This window comes from Eublepharis macularius, chromosome 9 (genome assembly GCF_028583425.1).
Source record: "Eublepharis macularius isolate TG4126 chromosome 9, MPM_Emac_v1.0, whole genome shotgun sequence".
Lineage (NCBI taxonomy): Eukaryota > Metazoa > Chordata > Lepidosauria > Squamata > Eublepharidae > Eublepharis > Eublepharis macularius.
This window is the reverse complement of record NC_072798.1, coordinates 35,855,261-35,880,174: the sequence shown is the minus strand read 5'-3', so window position 1 is coordinate 35,880,174 and position 24,914 is coordinate 35,855,261. Positions and strand designations below refer to the sequence as shown.

At 44.1% G+C, this 24,914-nt stretch overlaps 1 protein-coding gene across 2 annotated transcripts in view; it reads right to left on the bottom strand.

The window, feature by feature from the left end:
* Nucleotides 1-931: 931 nt before the first annotated feature.
* The window catches only part of CYTH4 (cytohesin 4), a 41,730-nt gene continuing 17,747 nt past the window's right edge, over nt 932-24,914 (bottom strand). For both annotated transcript variants that reach the window (XM_054988512.1, XM_054988510.1), the window contains exons 5-13: nt 24,263-24,381; nt 23,699-23,779; nt 21,777-21,889; nt 19,405-19,553; nt 11,714-11,825; nt 10,891-10,967; nt 9,491-9,562; nt 6,107-6,261; nt 932-2,398 (exon numbers count right to left, since the gene is read on the bottom strand). In XM_054988512.1, coding sequence (XP_054844487.1) covers nt 2,326-2,398; nt 6,107-6,261; nt 9,491-9,562; nt 10,891-10,967; nt 11,714-11,825; nt 19,405-19,553; nt 21,777-21,889; nt 23,699-23,779; nt 24,263-24,381 — 951 coding nt within the window. In that variant the 3' untranslated portion in view covers nt 932-2,325. The remainder of the gene's footprint in view (nt 2,399-6,106; nt 6,262-9,490; nt 9,563-10,890; nt 10,968-11,713; nt 11,826-19,404; nt 19,554-21,776; nt 21,890-23,698; nt 23,780-24,262; nt 24,382-24,914) is intronic.

Below are 24,914 nucleotides of genomic sequence, written 5' to 3'. Positions count from 1 at the left end.
AAGTCATGATTTGTTCTGTACATTTTGGTGACCGATTGTAGTTTGTTTCATGACAATATCATAACCTTTGCATGCATACACTGTTAACAATATCAAAAACATGAACCTAGGTAGTCCAAACTCTGCACCAAGGAAAATTGTGTTCTGAAATTTGTGTTAATCATGCAAATGGAGCAGGTTTACAAAATTTCTTACTTCTGGATAACTTATTGAGGTATACTAATTGTCAGAGAGAGGAGGGGGGCTGTAAGACTTGTACAGCTCTACACTGAATACCAGAAATCTTACACAGCAACCCTTCCAATGCTACTGCTCTGGTTTCTGAAATTATTTCAGCTGGCAATAAGCACATACTTCCAAGTGTATTGTTTCAGCCATGAGGACTAGAAATTTCTTTTATTTAAAAAGGGAGCAATTCCTAGGAAGTTCACAGTGCAGTCCTAAAGACAGTTACACCCTTCCAAGTCCATTTTCAACTGACTTAAAAGGCTGTGAATGTCCTTAGGATGGCACCATCAGTTATGTGTCTCCTTATAATCTGTTTTTTATTCATTCTTGTGGAATTGTGGCATATACCGAGCCTTGTTTATTATCAATACTATCACAGCTATAGAGCTTTTAATGAGTTCTAAAGTCTTTCTCTTGTACAACTTCACAATAAACCTGTATGGTTGGACAGTAAAATTCCAGGTCTGTAGATGAGGCACTGTAACTAATAAAAGATTTGCTCAAGGTCCTCCAGAAAGAGTCAGTGGCAGAGGTAGGATTTGAAACGGAGACCTAGATTTGATGTCCTTATCCCTCAGGCTTCCTTTACTGCATTCTTACATGTCATTAAGCTAATTTGAAACGAGATAGGTGATAAATAATATGGCCAGCAAAATTAGGTAGCTGGGATTCATTATTAAAAGGAATGAGTGATAATTTACAAAATACTTTGACGTATGGCTTGCAGGCTGTTAAGTTACAGGGAAAGGAAAAGGAATGAGAACCACAGCAACACAGCATGCCGACTGCTTCTGTTTGGTGTTGATAAACAAAACCAATCTGAAAGTGTAAAAGGCTACAAGATGTTTTCCCCCACGTTTTAATTTTTTTCTCATTGGCGTTTGTCCATCCTTTTGACTGTGAGTGTGTTTGTGTGTTCATGCATTAAATATTTTTATATAATTTTGTTTTTGATTTTTTCCAAACAATGTTTTTTTTTTACCATTCTATGCCAACTATTCCTGCCCCCCACCCCCACCCCCCGGCCCATGTGTCATTTACATAGCATTTCTGCTTCACAAAGAGCTTTACAGAGTAGTTATCAGGTTTGCTCCCAGTGCAGGAGGAGGATATTTCTTAATGCTCATTTCACAGATGAGAAACCAAGGCAGGCCAATAGAGAACAAGTTGCCTGAGGACACATCCTGTGTTGTAGCAGAAATGGGATCTGAACGCAAGCCTCCCAGACCAAACCTCAATTCTTGATCCACGGGAAGGCGTGGCCTTTAAATATATTATCAATACCTATAATAACCATTTTTCTTGTCTGCTCCAAGCATTGATGAGGTGGCCAGCTAGAACTGCCCACTCCCTGAACTGTCATTTCAGAGCCAAGATGGCTGGAAGGTTCTGTCCTGAGAACCCACAGTTCAGCATTAAAGTCACCTTGGTTGGCAGCAGTTCACACATACAGAAGAATTATGTGCCGAGCTCCATGAGCCAATAATACAGAAGCTCTTCCTCTTGCCAAACCCCACCACGGTGCATCATTTTCCTTCACCTCACCAAGTGACTACTGTCCTTTGTCATTCATTTCTTCATCCTGTACTACATGCTAGGAAACACTCAAAGCTGTATCATTATTTAGGAGATCTCTAAAGAGAGGATTCCATGCAAGCAGGCTTCTCCTGCCTTGTTAGGGAGTTAAATGACCATCCACTCAAGAACATGTCCATCTACTTGTCTCAGTTCTTTCAATATAAAGACATGGCAGCTGCATCGCTTTCCTGAGTGCCTTTTGAACTGCTAATATAGACCCAGATCTATGATAAAGGAATTGCAAGCATCCATCCCGGCTTTGTACGATGCATAAAAATGTCAGAGGAAATTCAGAAGCTGACTAATGTTTTTCTCTTTCTCTAGACACACAAGAGAGCTGCAGTTCCTGAAAATGGTGTCCATGTCTTCAGATTCTAGCCCTGGGAATAGAAAAGGGAAGTCCAGTTCACCAGCCTATCAGTCATATTTCTGTTTCCTTCAGGAAGTTGCTGGCAAAACTCCAAGGAAATCATTTCCTGGAAGTTGAATATCAGCAAAACAGGATAGTATGCAAGAGGATCATTTTTTGCTGGCGATCTTTTTCTTACGAGCTGCAACTAGATCATAGAAGGGATCTTGAGTAATGCTAGTTCTGGAATAAAGAAAAAACAGGAGAAGAATTCAGTGTGCTGTCCTTGCAGGAGCATCTCTGAACTTGAAGCTGGGTTAGCTCAAACAGAGTAAAAAGAACATTAGGCCCACCAGGTAATCATCACAGAGGTCTGAGGGAGAAGAAAGTCAGAATGGTCATGCTGCTACTGTGGAGATGGTAAGACCAAGTCCTTTCCAATAAAGGTACCAATGTGAAAAGTAGCTTACATGTTTTTTGCCAAAGCTCCTGTAATGTTTTTCTGGCACTGTTTTTCTGGCATGGATGCATGTGGGTGAGGTATTGCCAGGACTTCATGTCATGGTGTTAATATTCTATACCAGGGCCAGATCTAGGGTTGCCAGCGCCCAGGGCAACTCTAGTCCGACCCCTTGCATGCGCGCTGTGCGCGCGCACGTTCCCTGTGATGTGTGATGATGTCATTTCGGTGACATCATCATGCAGGGCGGAGCGGCGGAGGCAACGTGCGGGGCTGGGAAGCTGCCCACGCCATTCGACTCCCTGCAGGCGAATGGCGCGGGCGGCCTTGCAGCCCCCCGTGCTGCCTTTCGCCTGCCCCGCAGGACAGGGGGTGGCCGGCTTGCCGTGCGCACCTTGTCCTGCAGGGCAGGCAAAAGGCAGCGCAGGGGGCTGTGAGGCCACCTATGCCATTCGCCTGCCCCGCAGGACAAGGGGCACCCAACCGCCCCTGTCCTGTGGGGCAGGCGAATGGCATGGGCAGCCGCGCTGCCTTTTGCCTTCCCTGCAGGACAGGGGGCACGCAGCAAGCCGGCCACCCCCTGTCCTGCGGGGCAAGTGAAAGGCAGCGTGGGAGGCTGCTCCCGGCATCCCCTCCCTGGCGGTGCCGGGGGCAGACTACCCCCCCTGCCCCTCCTCGATCTGGCCCTGTTCTATACGTATCTATTTCTGCCAACTTCCAGAAAGATTTCTCCATTCACAATCCCACAGCAATTCAAGCACCATGTACTATAAGGAAGTAGTCTAAAAGAGATCCATCAATAGAGGGATAAGGAGGGACCACACATTCTAATACTATTGCTGTAAATATTGAGTGATCATAGACTTCACTACTATTGCTATAAGTATGATCCTATGGGGTACTTCCTATGTTGTTTGCTATGTCAGTCGCAGAATTGCTTATGCTCTGTTTCAGTATTTCTTCAGCTCGGTGTTGGATTTCTGCCGATTTTAAATCTTTGCAAATTTGTATGTTTATACCCATTACATGTTTAATGAAATGTCTTTGATATTGACTATACTGACTCATACTGTGTAATCTGCCTTGAGTCTCAGTGAGAAAGGCGGACTATAAATAACCACCAGTTCCTGTGGATTCAGCCAAATGGGTGTACACATATGCGTCTGAATGTCCTAAGACCTTTTCAGTCATAACAATTTTATCACTCGAACTCATGAGCAAAGGGAGATTGTACTACCCACAATCCTCCTGAAATCCATAGTCGCCATTTTGTGTGAACAGGGCAGCATGTGTATTTTCCAGCTTCAGGACTCATGAACACTAATCTGAATTTCTGATCACATGTTCCAAACCTGGACAATACAAACTTTGCCCTATTCATACAAAATTATGACTGTGCACATATTGGGGAAGGGAAGGTGGTTATAAGTAGTAAAGTCTCCCTTTACATATGTGGTTTGAGTGCCAAATTTTTGTTGCATACAAATGTATGTTTTGTTGCATACAAATGAATGCATGTAGGTTCCATACCTGTGCGCAAGATCCTACTTTCTGCAGCATCCCCAATCATGCAGAATATGTGCGAACATTTGTACAGGGGTAGCTCATTGTAGACTTTTGGGTAAGTGTTGGATGTTAGGGACAGGACTACTAGACATGATCCAGCTCCCTTCTACACACACTATGTACTTCTGAACATTTGCACCACCCTTCAGTGATGGATTATTTACTTAAAATCCCATCTCTCCACAATGTGCTTAATGTGGCTTACAACCCGCCCCATCTTGATCAATAAAAATAACAATTGTTGGCATAAAATCAGTCATTACATTATAATTCTAAAAAAGAATCAAAACACTTACAGCCAAGCTACAAGTGACGCCTGACACAGGTTGGATCCTTGTCAGCTTCCCTCAAGTTTTGATGGGAAATGTAGGCATCCTGGTTTTACAGCTTGGCTCTCCATTACAGCTGCAAGACCAAGATGCCTACATTTCCCATCAAAACTTGACGGAAGCTGACAAGTGTCCAACCTGTGTCAGGCGTCACTTGTAGCTTGGCTCTTAGCTAAAAGCTTGTCCAAACAGGTTCATCTTTATCCATTGGCAAAAAGAGGCCAGATAGGAAACATATAGACTTCCAAGGGGAAGGCTTTCAGAGACGGATGAGCAATAACAGAAAAGGGTCTCTCACTCTCTTCCTCATGGCAACCCTCCTCCTCACTTGACTGGAGGAGGGATACAAAGGAGGCTTGGGAGGACAATAGTATCCAGGCAGGGCAAGACAAGAGGAAGTGGTCCTGTAAATACTTTAGTCCCAGATAAACAGGGCTTTATAGGCCAAAAACAGCACTTCAAATTGGGCCTGGAGACAAACTGATAGCCAATGGAGATCTTTTATAATTGTGGTGACCTGTCAATGATAAATGATCTTGGCCAATAAGCAAGCAGCTGTGTTTGTAACCATTTTAAACTTCCAATCCCACACACAGCACATCGTGATAATCTAATCTGGAAGTGATTTGTACATGAATCACTGGTGCCAACCAACCAACCAGATCCTGGTGCCAGATCCTACTTTGAGGAGAGCCACAGCTAGAAAATCAGCTGAAACTGGAGAAAAGTGCCATACACAACAGTGGATATTTGCCTCTCCTGTGGATTTAACTCCCCCCCCCACAGCTGCTACTCCTTTAAGAGGAATGTACTCCATCCAGAGTAGGGGGGGGGGTCTCCCAGTCCCTAATCAGGTCCCAAAGCAACCAGCAGCATCTTAGTCTTGTCCAGAAAGAGCTTCAGTTTATTGGCTGTCATTCACAGCCAGGCACTGGTCCAGAACAGTCACTACCGTACTGGATCCATGTGGAAAGGAGAGGTAAAGTTTGTTTATTTACTTTATCAAAGCAGGTGCCTCTTGGTTCAAGGTGGTTTACAACACACAAATAAAACACTATATAACTATAACTCCCCCGTTTCCCCACCCCCACCTAATAAAATCTAGTAAAACCTAACAATATGCAATAAAATACTTGTAACCTGCCCTCCATGGAAAGCTCTGGTGAATGAAGCAGTCTTACAAGGATGGTGCCCCAACAAGAAGCCCGTTCCATAAGGTGGGAGCAACCACCGAAAAAGCATGGCCCCTTATTGATATCAGGCATGCCAGCTCTAATGAGGGAACAGCTGGAAAGCAGTGATCTGAAGACCCAGATAGCACATAGGGAGTTGCAAGCCACTTTACTATTGACATCTTACCCCTTAATTACCCAGTGGCCAGCTCATCAAGTGGTGTGTATATGTATGTGTATGCCAGCCATTGGATTTACATTAAATTATCTATTCTTGATCGAAAACTCCCATGTTCTTTATTCCTGAGCATTTCTCTTTGGAAGAATACATGCCCTGCTGTTGCCTATTGGTCCCAGAGCATCATTACACATCCATCTCGCCCTCATCTCCACAGAGGAAGCACTTTTCACCTTCTCCCCTCACCTTATTGCTTCAATCCATAGGTCACGCTCCTCTGGCAAGGCTGCAGAGATCTTGTAAGATTGGTGCTTGCCTTCAACCACCTTCCCATCCCCATCAGTTTTGCAGGCTTTGATCTTCTGTCCTTTGCAGTTTGCATTAAAAAGTTCAAAACAGTTCTAAGGGGAGAGAATCGAACAGGATCAGAGAGTGAGTTTCAACACCCAATGGGTGTGCGTATGTCTGTCTGTCTGTTGTGCTGTAATTAAAGATGAAAAGATATTACCATCCTGTCTTTAGCTTAGAGGGTGAGATATTTGCAGTAGAAGCTGCAGTTTGATTGATTTGTCATATTTATGCCTTGCCCCTCCTTCAAGGTGCTCTGCCTGACCTTTCACAACAACCCTGTTAAGTATGTTAAGCTGGGAGATGGCAGCTTGCCTAAGACTACCCATCAAGTTTCATATTTGAGTGGCACTAAAAATCTAAACACCCTAAACCACCAGACTACAGTGGCTTTGTTTGCATAATCCTGACAGGATTTTATAATCTGAGTGATCTCAGAATGTCACTTAAAATAGACCACGTTAAGCACATTGCACTGTAGTAACACCTAAGGATGTGTGCTTGGAAGTAAGTCCCATTCAGTGTAAGACAAGGACTTTTTAAATTTAGAAAAAAGGCAGCCTGCGCTAACATAGCAGAGGTCTACCGAACCATGTGTAATGTAGAGAACAGGGATAGAGAGAAACTTTTTCACCCTTTCCTGTAATTCTAGAATTCAGGGTCATCATATGAAACTGTTGGTAATAGATTCAGGACTGAAAAAAGGAAGGACAACTTCTAACAGTGGGAAGTTGACTGGTGGAACTCACTGCCAATCAATGAGGTGACAGTTACTGCCTTAAATGGCTTTAAATGAGAGTTGGACAGATATATAGAGGGGCTCCTCTCTGTTATTCAGTCTTAGCTATAATAGCTCAGTGAGACCTCTAGGTTCAGAGGCAGAATGACGTATGCTAACCTGATGTCCTTGAAGAAAGGGCAGGATAAAAAATGTCCTAAATATAAATAAAATGAATCAGCTCTTTAATGCAGGATGGCATGCTAGGCAGCCAGGGTTCCTTTTGTAATCAGAGCTGGTGGCCAAGCTGAAGGGCCTTTCTACTCCTTGTTCTTAGCAAGTATTGAGCAGCCTGCTGCCTTGTCCACATATATTTCCCAAAAGACAGTTGGGTGGTTTGATGTCAGCTTTGTAAGATAATCTTCACTGCTTCCATATTTTCCTTTATTCTAATAATGTCTAGAAAGATCTGGCACCAAATATAATTGAAATCCTAGTACAGGAACTGTGCCCCTTTCTGTCAAGGTCTCTTTTAGTTAAGCTATCAAGCAATCTGTGTAATCGATCGCACTCCACTCCCTGAGAAAAGCTGCTGGTAGGCCTCTTTTGTTCTTATCTTGAACCAGTTGTTCTTCTGTGTAAGTTAGTTGCTTTCAGATGAAACAATCCCAATGGATATATTGCTAGATCTGCTCCCTCAAGATTGTGATCAGAGTAGACAGCAAAAACCAAGGGCTGCTTCTCAAACTGCCTTTTAAAGTTGCAGTGACAATACCCGTGTCAGAAGGTTCATATATGCAAACGTAATTTGAAAATGTCAGGTGTCTCTTCCAGTAATTTTCCAGAATGTGCTTTAGAAATCTTTTGAGTTCTCTCTTCTAGAGAGAGAATGATTCTCACATTGCATTCTGCGGTATTCTCATACATGGTTAAAGACTTGCAAAACGCACTTGTGTTCTCTCAGATTTGTAAAGGGCAAAGGCAGAGCAACACAGGGCCGAACTAGACATGACGGTATCCTCCTGTCTGCCACAGGCATGTCGCTGCCAGGCATGGGGCCCACAACACAAAGGGATGGGGGGGGCTCTGGTTTTCCCTACCCACACACCTTTTCAAGCACTGAAATGACCATGGGGGGGGGGGGAGATAAGGATGCTCTCTCACCAAGTTTGGTCCAGAGTGCAATGGGTGAGCGGAAGCAGGAGGGACGGGGTGGCCACAGCCATGGGGAAGAGGCTAGCAGGCCCCTTCTTTGAATGTTCTTGAACTTTTGCAAGGGAAAAAAGTAGGTTTCCAATCTAAGCCTTCATGTAATGGAGATGGAGGATGTAATGGAGATACAAGGAAAAACAATGCAGCCTTCTAGCCAGTGACTCATCTAGAAGAAAGCCTACTCCTGCCCAAAGAGTGTAAATGCATGGGGATGACTGACAAGCACGTGAGCATGTTTTCCATTCAAATTACATTTAGAGTTTGAAGTCACATTCTAGATAGCATCATGCATTGTGCATTCCCCCCCCCCCCCATATCTCCTCACAATAGGCTCATTTCTGGTTCTTGTCTTTTAACATTTCTGGTTAAGGGCCTGAGGAAAAGTGAAAAACTAGGTGAAAAACTAGATCTGCTAAATATCACTTCGTCTGTTTCTCTGTCTTGGAGCCCTTGTAGTTCTGCCATCAATAGGGCTGCCAGTTTTTGAACTCCAAAAATATTGATGCTGTGGCTGGATCAGCTTGGAGCCAGCACAGAGGTAGAGGGTCAGAGGAGGGCTCTTGCAGCTCCGGGGCAGAAACAGTCAGATCATGGGTGGAATTATGCAGACGAGAGTGGAGAACATTGAATTCTGTGGAAGGAGGCAGAGGAAGGCTGTCGATCTTTAAATAAATTACATCTGGATACTTTTTTATGCTAGTTTCTCATACCACAATATCGATTACCTCACAAAACGCAGTTTTACAGGCTGGACCAGCAAAAAGCTTCTGGATGGCAACCCAGAACTAAAGCAAAGGCCTTGTTTCAACTGCAGCAAACCTATTGGCATATGATAATTATTGGGGACACACACATTATGAAGTCTCTCTCACATTACTAAGTCCTCACGTCCCCCACGTTTGGGATGAACAGAGCTCAGAACTTAATTCCCTAATGGGCTGGGGCCCGCCCAACCAAGGCACGGTGTGGGGAGAGGGGACTTTAGCCCCCTCCCTCCCAATGTTATTTTCCTGTCATGAATGGCCCAAAGAGCCATCATTTGGCCTACTGGTGCAACTTATATACTGATGAGTGATGTGTACATTTCCCCAGTGGGGCAAATAGTGACTCCCTGGGGCATTTCATGTTGGGTAACTGGTACAAGGGGATGGGAGGCTTAAGTAACATACTGTACTCCCAATCCAAATTCCCATTTGTGCCTGGGAATTGTTCTGGGCACAGAACTCCCAGAACATGTGAGAGACATGAGGACTTTGTAATATAGGAGTTAGGCCTCGGGGTGGGGTGGGGGGCTGTGTCCTCATGAATGAGGTAAGGAAGTTTTAGTCACAAAGTTAGCAGCAGGGACTTACTGGTTTCTTCGGGTCATCTACTTTCCGAACAGAAAGATTTTCCAGGGGAATAATCCCCAGAGGCTCCTTATCCTAGAAAACAATGCAAATCATGGTTGAGTACCTGCCTTAATGCGAACACACAATACCAGTTTCTGTGCCCTCCGAAGAGACCTTCAGTGTTCTCCATAACCCTGCTCTCTCAGTGAACAGTGATTGCCACAGAGGCAGCTGCAGCGAAGAGAAAGGCCATAGTCTCACTGTGGAAAAAATCCTCTGCCAGAATATTATGAAGGATAATGCATTTGTCGGTGTTGTGTCCACACAATGAACAAGAAAGACAACATTGATCTGCTTCCACAGTCCTTAATCCATTTTCTGCACTTCCCTATCAAGCACAGAACAGCAACAGAAAGGATGGAGTAGGAATACTGCCAAAACAGATGTGATAATAATGGCCAGCACCCACAGAGATGGGGGGGGGGGGCTCATTGCCTGTTCATGACTAGAGATGGGCACGAACAGCAATACGAACTAAAAAAACCCATGAACAGCCCAATCTGCTGTTCATGAACAAGCTGTTCATGAGGCCCCATTCTAAACGAACAGGTGGTTGTTGCAAGCCATTTGTTGCTGTTCGTTCCTGTTCGTCAAGCCAGACAGTCTGGCACCTGCAAGCAATTCCCTTAGCAACTTAGGCAGGGATTGTCTGAACTCTGTCTGAACTCCTGCTGTTGCCCTGGAAACCCCAATCTAAGTCCAATTTAGCTTGATAGGCAGGTCTTCCTTCCAAATGTGGACTGGAGCGCCAAATTTGTTAAAAGAGGAAAAGACCGGGGGGGGGGGGGGCTCCCAGCTCTGACTTTCAGGGAGAGGCTCTGGGTCTAAGCTATTATTTATTATTGGGATATTTCCTGCTGCCTGCTCAGGTAGGGTTTCTGGGAGTGGTGCGGTAGGGATCTTGATGGCTGGAGGAGAGCCTGCTGGCCCCCACAAACAATGAACATGTTCGTGAACAGGATCATGTTCGTCAATGTTCGTTGTTCGTGGATGGCAATGAACAACGAACACCATGTTCAGTTTTTTTTCTGTTCATGCCCATGTATACCCATGACAGGGGGTAGAGCTCTCAACTACAAGAAACCCAAAAAAAGAATTCCAACTTTTGTACTGAACCATTTAGAAACCTTTCTCCTTCCAGTACTTCTGAGTCCTCCTATGATTAATTGGCTGCCTGTGGCTCTGCCATATTCCCTACATCTGGACCCAGTTCGATGGGCCGTTCAAACATCCACAACATTCAAACATCAGACAACTCCCTGATCTGCTCAGGTTCAAATGTTAGTTGTGAAGTGAGAAGAGCATTGTTTTTCTCTGGAAACACATCTCTTTGATAAGATTTGTTAAAATGGAACCCTTACCGCGGTGTATTCAAAATAGTACAAGCAGTTGTCCGTTAAAATGAACCAACGCCGTTTCCAGGTCTTCACTCTGCCCCCTACAGGAAAAGAATCAAAGTGTGTTGGCTAATCCACATACACCTAGTCTGAACTGTTTGGAACAAGATGGCGGATTCTTGGTCACACAAGAGAAGAACAACAGGTGTATCACCAGGTGCAGAGAAATCTAATGCTCATCTTGGTATCAAGGCTAATTTCAGGGTACGTTTGAGGTAATGGCATGCTACAGCAAGAAGGGTAGCTTTGGACAGGGGTTCAAATCCATGCTCAACTGTGATGCTCACTGTGTAGCCCAGTTTTGAGAACAAATCTATCAATATATGTATATTAAACCACCCTATATACCCAAGTTCCTGGGGACAGTCAAGAAAGAATTTTAAATTACAAAGCTGGGTCCCCATGTCATTCAGCAAGATGGTTCTACATGCTGGTGCTCTGTTCAATATTCTTCAAAGATCTTCCTAGAAACCCATTCTCTGTGTGTGTCTGTCACTCTCTTTCCCCTCCCCCAAAATACTGACAGAGAACAGGGACAGCTGAGAGCAGGATAATGCGTCTCTCTCCTTCATCTTAGCTGAAGCAGCCTGTGCATGCAGAAAAGGGAATCTCTAGGGAATGCATAGCTGAGCTGAACACTAGGGGTCACTGTCACCCCACCACAGCAGAAGGCAGGCTGCCGCAGCAGTCCTAGGCTAATTAGGAGACTTGCCTCAGGAGAGGGTGTACTTAGTGCAGATGGCAGCAGGCAGATTTTCAGCAAAAAACCCCAAAAAACAAGCATTACCTAGTTTAAGGAGCCAGCCTTCCCGGCTGGGGTTGAAGAAAGTGTGGGTGAGATCATTCCCATCATCCTCTGGGATAGAGAACGGTTCGTTCTTGATACTATCAAACAAATTCTGCCGCAGAGAAAAAAGAAGGGGAGAAAGAGAAGAAAATCCCTGAAGGGTGCCAGCATATGAAGGCTGTCTCATCACTATTCCTGTCACTCCTGCCTACCTGCAGTCCCCTAATGACAACCACGCAGGCACAAAACAGGAATTACTTATGTCCTGTGCCGGCATCCTCTGCCAGGCCAGACAGGAACACAAATCAGTCACGTTTGCTTAGAGATACCATTTAGGTGTTTTATACATGGGGGCACTCTTGTGCACAGTATCAATGGGGGCACAACACAGCAGGTTTCCCCACATTTTATTTTCCCTGCCACATTCCCCCAGCAGTGGCCACCATCTGTGCCATTGTGGTTTTTCCAGTTTCTTTTTTAAAAAATCAGCAGTTGAATATTGTTATAACTTTATATGCCTACCAGATTTCCCAGATTTCGTTTTTCAAATGTGTGACTCATTTCATTGTGCAGATATAAGGGGGAAAGTATAATTCTCCTGCAATGAAGGGGGCTAGAGACTTACTTTTTTATTTAAAAAAAGAAAGAACAAATGGTGGGAATTCAGAGAATCTGATACATAGCTTGTTATAACATTACAATTATATTCAATTGCTAATTTTAAAAACAAAAAGCCCCCACCCCCAGATGGCTACTGCAGTAACTGGGGCAGGCCATGGCAGCTATCCAGGCTTCACTGTGATCTTTCCCAAAACTTCACAGAAAAGCAGGTTTGGGAAGGATCAGAGAAAAGCTGAAGAAAACTAAAGAAGTTCACAACTGCACCTCAATACTGTGGGGGGGGAGGAGGAAACCCCCACTTCACAATAGGATTGAACCTGGGCAAATAACCCAAGTGGAAAAGGTCATAGATGGAACTGAAATCGTCTCTGATCAGTAGCTACAGTCTAAAGGGACATGCACAGTAATGCATAGAAATGGATTTGTCTAAAACTAGCCTTGCAGTGAAATCCTAAGCAGAGTTACCCCAGTCTAAGCCAGTGGCCTTAGACTAGGGTAACTCTGCTTAGGATTTCACTGTTGGTCTACACATGCAACAAATGCATGAAGATTGTGTTTCTGTAATGCTTCTCTATGCAAAAAGTCTATGGCAAATAAGAGAGGGCTTTTCATATAGAAGAACATTAGAAATGGTACTCTTCTTAACCTGCAGCCTGTCACCCACTCTACTCCCTTAGGGCTCTACCACCTTTTTACTTCCTCTATAGGTTCCATCTGAATTCTTTCTCTTGGTTACAGCAAAAATATTAAAATGTATAGTCAGGGTTTGGGAAACATCACCAACCTAGAGCGCTGCTAGGGTGGCTTCCTGTGATCTCGGGCTCAGACTTCAATGCCTTCCCTATGGCTCCTTGTTGTTCCTACCCACCAGTCCTTCCTATCATGAATCCATTTTGTCTTTTCATACCCCTCTCTTGCCCTCAACCACACTGAAGGTTCTATCTTGGAATCCATATAAATAATGGCTTGGAATCAGCCTAAATTTTCTGCAAATTCCCAGTAGTTCCTCCTTCCTACTGCAGCCCCTCCCATTTGTCCCTTCTGCTGTTCCTGGGGGGTATCCTGCCCTCTGTCCCCAGGAGCAACATTTCAGGGAGATCAACAGGCTTTAGTGTGAGGAAGGGAATCAAGAGCGTTCAGTTCCGCTGACAGAAGTGCTTTGTGTGAGCAGAAAATTTAATCTGGATCCAACCCTATGTTTTAAACTTAGTTTAGTTTTCAGAATTTATTTTGTGTTTAGGAAGTGGATTTCCTTTTTAGAGCACTTTAAAAAAAAAAACCTACAAAAAGATACTGTCAGGATTATACATATCTGACTCACTCATATGGGGGAAATTTTGATTTGCTTGTCCAGGAAAATAGAAGAACGAGCTACTGGAATCTGATGTCACATATTTTGTAAATCTCCCGTAACTTCCTCTAAACTACCAACAGGAAGTGGCATACAGCAGAAAATCCAGCCTTTTTCTAGAAAGGCCCATTCCATGCTTATTATACTAGAGTTGCACACTTCTGTTGAGGCCATGGAAGGTGTTTAGGATGGCACTGTAAATCAGAGTTGCAACTGGAGTGATGGTTCAGTGAAGCTCACAGCTTTCTGTAGCTGATGCCGAATTTGAGAGGTGTTGTGAGATGATCCCTACAGGCAATGCCTTTGGCTGTATAGTATCAATGGCTGTATAGTATCAATGTTTTGCCTGTGAAACCCTCCGGCATTCTGAGCAGTCCTGCTTTGACAAAAAAAAAACCTTAATTCTGGAATCGGTGATCTTACAAATTGTGATTTTACAAATTGTGATCTTAAAAAACCATAATTATAGATTATATGGAAATACACTGAATGTTTGAGTGGAAGATAGGACTGTGCATGCTAGCCTTGTCCCTAACATGTTTAGTACTCTTTCTTAAACAGCCTATATCTACACAAAATGTATAAGCATAAACTGTAATAGAGGAACCTGATTTCTGCAGGCTTCCTAACTCCTTTCAGCTATTACATTTTGTGTGTGTCATACCATTCCCTCAATAAACACAACCAGCATTTTGTGTGAAGGGGGTAACGTATTTATCAGCTTCATTTCGTGTGACTGGAAACCCATGTCTGCATGTACCAAAGTTTGAAAATGGGTGTGTTGCAAAATGGCAATTGCATGTATTGGGACAGTCACCGGTAGCATGGTCTTGTGGTACGTGAGGGAGATGCATAAATGAAAAGGGCTACTGATTGAGTGGAACAACCAAAACATGCAAATTTGTATAAAAGTAGGCAATGTTCAAATATTGTGCTGAATGTGCATGTGGGTGTGGGCCAAGATGCATAGCCGCTTCTCCCCTTCCCCATTCATGTTCAGTGTACCCACATATAATGGGTGCAGTGTCTACAACTTTCTAGAATAGCCCTTTTCAGGAGTCAAGTTTCTGGTGCTCCAGTCCCACATACTGAGAGCATGCTATGCACAATCATCTCAGTACACATGAGCACCAGTTTGTCTGACAAGAATAATATTAATATTTTGCAGATTCAAAACATGCAAACACATATCCTCAAAAATCTGTTTTTCTGGTAGTGCGTATTGAAGCTACAAGATATACATGTTGCCCTTTTCACACAACCAGGAAACTGTTCATACTTAGATGATCATGCCTAGCAGGCTGTCCCTGTTCATGGGAATGGAATACTAGAAGTGCAATGCCTGAAAAGGGCTTATATATGAACAGGGGTCATTTCATAGAAAAAGAGCTGGAGGAACTCATTAGCATAACTCATTAGCATATGCCATGCCTCTTGTCATCACTGGAAGTGTATCATTAGTGTGACAGATTTGCATATGTCACACCCCCTGACATCACCTATCCTGGCTGTTTTGGACCCAATCCTGGCCGTTCAGGGCCAAAATTGGGTCCAAAATGGCAAAAAAGGGGCTGAAAATGGCTGAAAGGGGCCCAAAATGGTCAGGATCAGGCCACTGATGAGCGGGAGAGTGATCCACCGCCTGTCAGAGGCCTGATCCGGGCCGTTTCAGCCCCAATCCAGGCCAAAACCAGCCCAAAATGGCCAAGAGTCAGGTGGGTGGGGCCACCTGACATGTGACCTCTTTGGGGAACTGCCGGAACTGCTTCCTGTGCGTTCCCCCTTGAAATGAGCCCTGTATATGAAAGCTGGCCATAAAGTTTTTGGCTGAGCCTCCATATCTTTTAACAGTTGAACAAAGATCCAAAAGAGGTTCACTAACAGAGCAATCCTAAGCAGTGTTACTCCAGTCTAAGCCCATTGAAATCAATGAGCTTACACTGGAGTAACTTTGCTTAGGATTGCATTGTCAGTCATTGGAAATAAAAAGCTTTACACTGCCTAACATGATTTTAAAAAACATTTATAGAACCTGTAGAAGTCTCTCATTTGATTAAGGCACAACATACCCATGTAAAGGATCTCACCTATAAAAGGTACGTATGAAAAAACACACGTGTTATCATATAGAACCAGTGGGCTTCATGGCAGACTAGAGATTCGAACCTAGTTCTCCTCAGTTCTACCAATACTTACGTTTAGTCTAACCACTACACAACACTGCCTGTCCTATAACTATAGCCAGTCTGCCCACTCAAGTACGTATGATAATTTTTGTACATTCCCATTATGTTTGGAATCTTTTTACAAATGTATACTGTGCTTTAACAGAATTACACTTTTACAAGTTGTATAAACGATTCCCCCCCCCCCACATATTCAGATCTACAGAGCCTTTTTTTGCGTTGCTCATGAATTAGTGAATCTTCTTTGTCTTGGTTTTTCAGTTCACCTCCTTTAGGTTTTTGTTTTGTGTAACAATTGAAGGACATTTAGAAATCCAACAAGTGAAATTTCCCTTATCACTTCACACCCATTCCGGGGAAAGCTACACCTGCAGAACTGATGATAAAAGCGCAGGAACTTTGCCAACAGAGAAAAATGACATATATGGTATATGGTATATGGTATATGTAAACCCCCCATACAAATTATCTCAGGTTGTGACAACAGTATCCATCACCACAGCCCTGCTCCTCAACTACTATACACAGAAGCTAGAATAGAAAACCGTCCTTACCTCTTCACTGCCCTAGTTGTCTTTAAAAATAGCATGGAAAGCCATACATGCCCTACAGGGCTTCCTAAACTCTTGCAAGATTACTTCATCTTTCAAGAGTTGGGTCACCATCTTGGTGGCTCAGGTAAGGGACAATCAACAATGGTGACCAAGTTCTCACAAGAAGTTACAAATTGCAGGAGAGTTTGGGAACAGGCATGCATGGCTCACCATTCTGTTTTTTTAAAAAGCTTGGGGAAACAAGGAGTTAAAGGAAGATTATCTCCTCTGACTCTTGGACAGGGCTGGCAATCAGATTGGCATCAGGTGGGCAGCTGGCTGGTGGTAGGCAGGACAGAATGCTACTTCCCTCAAACGCTGCAGTTCGGGATCACCACGTCATTTTAAAGCTGACCTTGACTTCTGTACTGTTCATATAGGCCCATACAGATTCTGTCTTGCCATGATGCATGTTTAACTCAGAACAATATTTGTAGCTCTGAGGCAAACCACCACAGCCAGTCTTCACTTTCTCCCTCAGTGAGACAAACTGATCTGGGATTTCATTTCCTTCTGAAAAGCTCTCTGAGCCAAATGACAAATTATCCTGGGGACCAGACTTATAATTTAACTGTGAAAGGCAGTCATGAGGGTCTTCCCCTAGTATAGATCAGAACTATTGTGCTGGGGAAGGGGAGAAGTTAGCTGTCTGGTGTAGTGGTTAAGAGCGACAGGATTCTAATTTGCAGAACTGAGGGCCAAGCTACAAGTGACGAATGACACTTGAACGGCAAGTGGATTGAGTGGAGGGCAAGTGAACAGGGAGAAATACACTTGCCATTCAAATGTCATTCGTCACTTGTAGTGTGACCCTCAGTTTGATTCCCCACTCCTCAACTTGAAACCAGCTGGGTGACCTTGGGTCAGTCACAACTTCTTGGAGCTCTCTCAGCCTCACCAACCTCACAGGGTGATTGTTGTGGGGATAATAACATACTTTGTAAACCGCTCTGAGCGGGTGTTTTGTCCTGAAGGGCAGTATATAAATCAAATGTTGTTGTTGTTATTATTATTATTAGTTCCTGCATGTGTAATTTCCCTAATCAGAAATTGGCTGTCTGTGCTGCTTTAAACCTCAAGAGGAAAGAAAAGCAATTACCCCATCTTTAAAAAAGGTTCCAGGGGAGATCCGGGAAATTACAGGCCAGTCAGCCTGACGTCAATACCGGGTAAGTTGGTGGAAACTATTATCAAAAATAAAATTAGTGGGCACATTGATGACCAAAAGCTGATGAGGAAAACTCAGCATGGGTTCTGTAAGGGAAGATCTTGTCTCACCAATCTGTTAGAGTTCTTTGAGGGAGTGAACAAACAAGTGGACAAGGGAGACCCGATAGATATTGTTTATCTTGACTTCCAGAAAGCTTTTGACAAAGTTCCTCATCAAAGGCTCCTAAGTAAGCTCAGTAGCTATGGGATAAAGGGCCAAGTCCTCTTGTGGATCGAAAACTGGCTAATTAATAGGAAACAGAGAGTGAGCATAAACGGGCACTTCTCACAGTGGAGGGTGGTGAGCAGTGGGGTGCCACAGGGGTCGGTATTGGGTCCAATGCTTTTTAACTTGTTTATTAATGATTTGGAATTGGGATTAAGCAGTGAAGTGGCTAAATTTGCAGATGACACGAAATTGTTCAGGGTGGTGAAAGCCAGAGAGGATTGTGAGGCACTCCAAAGGGATCTGTCGAGGCTAGAAGAGTGGGCATCCATGTGGCAAATGAGGTTCAATGTAGCCAAGTGCAAAGTAATGCACATTGGAACCAAAAATCCAAAATATAAATACAAGTTGATGGGGTCTGAACTGGCGGAGACTGACCAAGAGAGAGATCTTGGAGTCATGATAGATAACTCACTAAAAACGTCAGCACAGTGTGCGACTGCCATAAAAAAAGCTAATGCTATGCTAGGGGTTATTAGGAAAGGGATTGAAAACAAATCAGCCGGTATCATAATGCCTCTGTATAAATCGATGGTGAGGCCTCATTTGGAGTACTGTGTACAGTTCTGGTCGCCACACCTTAAAAAAGATATCATAGCACTGGAAAAAGTACAGAGAAGGGCAACTAAAATGATTAAAGGGTTGGAACACTTTCCCTATGAGGAAAGATTGAGGCGCTTGGGGCTCTTTAGCCTGGAGAAAAGACGACTGAGGGGAGACATGATAGAGGTTTACAAGATAATGCACGGGTTAGAGAAGGTCGAGAAAGATGTGTTTTTCTCCCTTTCTCACAATACAAGAACTCGTGGGCACTCTATGAAATTATTGAGCAGTCGGGTTAGAACAGATAGAAGAAAATACTACTTTACACAAAGGGTGATAAACACATGGAATTCGTTGCCACAGGAGGTGGTGGCAGCTACAAGCATTGCCAGCTTCAAGAGGGGACTGGACAAATATATGGAGCAGAGGTCCATCAGTGGCTATTAGCCACAGGAGATAGATGGTATTCTCTTTGTGGGGAGGTGGTGCTCTGTTGTCTTGGTGCTGGAAGGAAGGCAGTGGGAGGGCTTCTGGTGTCCTGGCCTCACTGACAGTCCTTTAGATGGCACTGGATTTCTAGCCACTGTGTGTGACAGAATGTTGGACTGGATGGGCCACTGGCCTGATCCAACATGGCTTTGCTTATGTTCTTATGTTCTTAATTATCTGTATGGTGACTATTGATTTTTCCTTCTGAGACTGAAAGCAACACAGGCAGGGGCATGTCCAGTCAGGAAAATGGTTGCAAGGATGGGAAACAGCCTTTTAAAAGTCCTCAGCCATACCGATTCCCCTTCTAGCTAAAATGATGCATTTGAGAATCTAATGATAACATGCAATTTGACTCTTAGGAGCAATTATTCCTGGGGCTTCTTTGTGTATCCAGAACCATGTAATAGGATCCAACCCTTCTGGAAGAGGATCTATTTTGACTTCAAGCAAACAGGGAAAAGATTCCTTACCCTTAACAGCGGTTCCTGCAGATCCGCTCCATTGTTGATGCCTCTGTTCATGGACACAAACCTCTCAAAGGGGGGCTTGTCTTTGACATTGGGATTATGCAGGCTGGTGTTCAACATAATGATGGAGAAGGAGAGGATGTAGCAGGTGTCTGCCAAAAAAACACAGGAGAGGGAGTGGGCAGGTAAGTCCTCGGTGTTTAGGAGATGCAGGCAGAGTTGACATCTCTGATAAGAAAGCTTGCAGAAGGGACCGCTGATTTTGTTTCCCAAACCCAGCTGACTGGTGGCTGTTCCTAACAAAGCTTTATATGCAACAGGACACAAATCCCCATCTTATTAGAAATTCCTCTGCTAGGATTAGTGAGATTAACTTTGCTCACAGAAGAGGAAGGATGGGCCAGACGAGATGGTATTGCAAGAGTGGTAGTAAAGGAATAGGGTAGCCATTTTCCTGACCTGCAGTCAGGGACAAACTTGGAGGAACCCACAGCAGGGGAAGGGGGTCCTGCCCTCAGCCCAACCCCTCCCATCAGGGGAAGTAGGGAGGGTGAAACAGCTTGGCTGTGTATCTCTTCCCTGCCTGGCACAAGGTGAGGGAAGCCGGCTTGTGACAGCTACAACCTTCCCAACATGGGGTGTGAGGGCCACCACTCATTTGGGGCCTGGGTGGCCCCAGCCATTGGCCCACTGGGACCTTTTCCTGCAGTGGTCCCAGGGGTGTACTATTTGGCCAGTTAAGGAAAACCACATGTAGACTAGACTACCGGAATGCATTCTACAAATGTCTCCCCTCAAAGTTGACTCAGAGACTCTGGCTGGTGCAGAACACTGCAGCTCGTTTACTCTCAGGACGGAGCCAGACGGAGCATGCATATCACCATTCTGCAGTCACTTCATTGGTTTCCCATCAGTTACAGGGCTCAATTCAAGGTCATGACTATCACATTCAGAGCCCTTCTTGGCCTTGGCCCCTCATATCCGTGTGACTGCCTCTCCCCAATGTTCTGTGGTGGCAGTTTTGTTCATCTGGTTAGGGCCTTCTGCAGATACCACCCTGCAGTTGGGCTAAATTGACAGCTACCTGCAAATGTGCTTTCTCTTTGGTAGCTCCCACCTCATGGAATGGCCTGCCTGAGGGGGTCAGGAAAGCCCCTACTCTCCTGGCTTTCCACAAACTATGCAAAACTGAATTCCTCAGGAGGGCTTTCGACCAAGATTATAGCTCTATGTCATAAGGAGTAGCTCAGAGATGAATTGGTAGGGGCAGGGACTATGTGCTACTCTGTTGAGTACTGTCTGCTGATGTAGACATGCACCTACTAGGAAGTTTCCATTTTGCGAAATATGCTGTGTAAATTAGTTAGGTTTTGTTTCAGAAAGATTTCATCTCTATGCTCAGCGTTATGCTAGTTTTTCAAATTTTCTGCTACCATACCCTCTCTCTCTCTCACTGAATATTCTAACTGTTGTTCATTATTGTACTTTGCTCAGTGGGTGTCCTAGCTGTTCATCATATTGTATTTTCACTTGCACTGTGTAATCTGCTTTGGATCTCAATGAGAAAGGCGGACAATAAATAAATAATAATGATAATAAACACTCATGTGTTTCCCCATCAGTCCAAATGGCATAGGATTGTTTCGCGTCAGGAAAGTGGTGTAGGGAAAAGGATGACCACCACAGGCCCTGTAATAGAGAAGACCCTGCAAGTCACATGTGACTACTGAACAGGGTGGAGATCTGGAACCCAACTTGTTCACTCTGCAATGTGCAAAGAGGCTGTTAACAGGCTCCATCCACACATCATTGGATATTGCACTTGCAAGGAGAAGCAGAGGTCGTTTGCTGTTGCCTTCATCTGCAGACTCTTCCTTGGTGGTCTTCCATCCAAGTACCAACCCTGCTTAGCTTCCAAGATCTGATGAGATAAGGCTATATACCATGTGGTCTTCCACTCTGGAAATCCACTCGGTCTTTAAGTTGCTACTGGACCCAAATCTTGCTCTACATAACAATAGGAAATGGGGGAAAGGGCTGGTATTCAACTGCGGAATCTAATGGCTAGGGCTGCCAACTCTGGCTTTGGAAACTCCTGAAGATTTTAAGGAAGGGTGCCTGGGAAGGTAAGAATTTGGGGAGAGGAAGGACATCAGCAGGGATTTGATGCCATAGAGTCCACCCTCTGAAGCTGCTATTTCCACCAGGGGAACTGATCTCTGTAGTCAGGAGATCAGTTGTGATTCTGGGAGAACTCCAGGCCTCACCTTGAGCTTGGCAGTCCTACTAGAGGCACAAGCTGAAGGCCTGAAGGACGCTTCTTTTGGACAAAGTCCTAAATGAATTGTTCCCCCCAAAGCTTCCCTCACAGTTACCTGTTGATTGGAAAACCCCTGGGTTGCACTGACAATACCAGTTGGCAAAAGCTTCCATCATACGATCAATTTTCTGTGCCTCTCCAGGCAACCGGAAGCTCCACAGGAACTGCCTGTGAATGAAACAACGTTGTCAGATTGTGAAAATCACTATCAGATTACTCCTTTCTATGTAAGAGGAAAATCTTCTTCCTCCACAGAAAGAAAAAAAAAGATATCCTTCTTAGAAATCCTTATTTTTCCATCAGAGAGATGATTATTTTCTACTCTCATACAAGAAACTAGACCTCTGAGGGACAGTTTCACACGCAGCTAGAATTCTACATGAGAATCATTTTGTGAAATTTCATGATACCTGCGTATAGATTGTTCAGAGTGATAATTCTGCATACACGTAAATCACTGGGCTTATTCATCTTGGGTAACTGAGTTGGGCCACAACTTCCCAGTGTGCACAAATTACAAGTATGTCAAGTCCTGTGTTGTAATGGAGAAAGATTTATGCAACACGATACATATCCATGTACAAAGGGATTTGCACAGCAATCCTAAGCATGTATATTCAAAAGTCAATCCCATCAAGTTCAGTAGGATTTAGTCCTTGGTAAGCATACTTAGGATTGCTGCCCGACTAAAGTGCAATGCAAGATATTGCTCAGATTGTATTTATATTTCAAACAGACAGGACATTTTTGGTGAAATTTACTCATCCAGACCCCGCCTCCTATATTTGTTCCAAACAGCAATGGCAAAGTCTACGCAGTAACATGAGTTGATGGATTTCTGGATATCCCTTGTGCCATGTTCGAAGCAGCTCTGATCCAAGAATCCGCCAAGCTGTCAGTGCCACTTCCCCCAACATTCTTTTATTTCGTTCCAAAACCACAAGAATATTTTAAAGCAACTCTGTGGTGTCAGATGCCATAAAAAGGAACAGTAAAGAGAGCTTCAAGAAGAAACTGTAGATTCTGGTTGGCTTGTATTGTAATGATTTGTATTGTAATGATAACATTACTGAACTATATTAGTACTTTCTAATGCTTCAAATGTATTAGCTGCCCTTGGACAGATAGATAACTTAACAATATTAGGTATCACAAATAAATAAATAGAACTGAGTATTAACATTACAAGTGTCCGTGAGACTATCCTGCACTTCTCTACTGAGGGGCAGTGTGTGAACTGGTTACTGTGCTGGATTGGGGAGACTCAGGAAAGAACCTCCCCATTCTACCATGGAAACTCCCTAGGTGGACAGCAGAAGCAGCATGGTGTAGTGGTTAGAGTGCTGGACTAGGATCTGGGAGATGCAGGTTTGAATCCCCAGTTTTCCATGGAAATTTGCTGGGTGATCTTGGGTCAGTCACACATTCTCAAATTATGCTACCTTATTGGGTTGTTGTGAGGATTAAGGGAAGTAAAGGAGAACAATGTAAGCCTCTTCAGGTTCTCATTGGTGAGAATGGAGGTGTATAAATGAAGTAAATAAAAATGTTTTTCACACTTGATGATAGGCATATGCGTGATGGAATGAGATCACGCAAATGAGAATCAGTCTAACACCACAGCTTCTATCCTTTCCACTACTACGCAGTAGAATATTTATCTGTAACACAGAGATGTACACACGGCATGAGATCTATGGTAATCTTCTGATGCCATGTCACCACATAGCAGCGTGCGTTCAAGGCATACTACTGCTAGTGACTCAGCCTGATTTGCATAGGAGGCTCAGAATTTACCCACAGATACACACAGAAAAACAGAAGTTTAGCCACTTTAGGCAATTGTGAGAATCCATACCAAGATAACCTGCCCAGCCATGCTGAGATTTCTTTTCTCTAAACACATGGCAGTTGCAGGACCTGAACTTCAGTTAGCATTGGCTATTGCTGTTGCTGCATTTACAATATTTTACTCACCTTAATGCTTGCACTAGATTGAGGTTGGCAAATTGGTGGCACTCTACAAAGGCCTGAAGAATCTGGAGGTTCAATGGGTCCCTGGCAGAAGGAAAAGGACAGAGTAAGGCAGGAGAAGATAGAGGGGTGGGGTGGGGGGGACAACTGCAAGCGTTCAAGAGAGCTTTTCTACACAGAGTTCCACTGTAACTCAATAGTTCAGAATGATACTTGGGTAAAAGGTTAGGAGCTGTGGTGGTCTACTACTGCATATAGTTCAAACTACCTGTCATTGTAAGTAGGAATCTACTATGTAATTTTACATCATTTAGCCTGTCTTGTTAATACTATTGCTTCCTTCAATTCTATTTTCAGATTTCTGGTTGGTTCATGATTTCAATAATCCATATCCTATTTCATTGTTTATTAGCTAACCCATCCTGTTGATTGTATTGACTTACTCAGTGGAACCCATCTTGAGTTCCAGTGAGAAAGGCAGACTTTAAATAATGACTCTGCCCACCCACACTTTCCTTTGGCCCCCAAACCATTAATATGTTCACGGAGAAAAGACAGCGCACTCACCTCTGTCCCAAATAATCTCCAATGGCTGTCTTGTTAAGGCCTTCTCCTTTGTAAAGAAATTTGGCAATTTCTTGAACATCTGAGGACAGTACTTTGTGCTCAGTCAGATATTGGATCCCCTGCTTGAAAGAAACCAAATGGTTTATTATGGAGAGCCTATGGGGTCTGGATGCCCTAGCTGCTTACTAATAAGGTAAGCCTAAGCAGATTTACTCAGAAGTAAGCCCCCTTTTTATGCAATAAGGCTTACTCCCAGGCAAGTACGCCTCAATGACCCAACCATACAGAAGAGGGCTGATCAGCTTGATCCCACTGACGAAATGGGCCCCTTGCAAGAAAAGGGTTGCCGATTCCATGGAAGAAACCCATGCACACAGGCCACATGACTGGGTACTTTCAGTGTTGTTTCCTCAATAAAGCATATCCTGTGCAATTATGGTCATGTTTAAAAGTGAAAGTCAAAGTGGAGCTTCACATTACGCATACTGTGTGTGTAGGGAAGCCATTCCCCTGCTGGGGGCAGGGGATCCCCCATTCCCACCCTTCGTCCCCTGCCTCTACTCACCTGGCCAGCGGGGAAGGAAAAGTGGGGGAACACTGCCCCAGGGGCTCATTCCCAGGGCAGCACGACAATGTCACCTCCAGGAGTGTG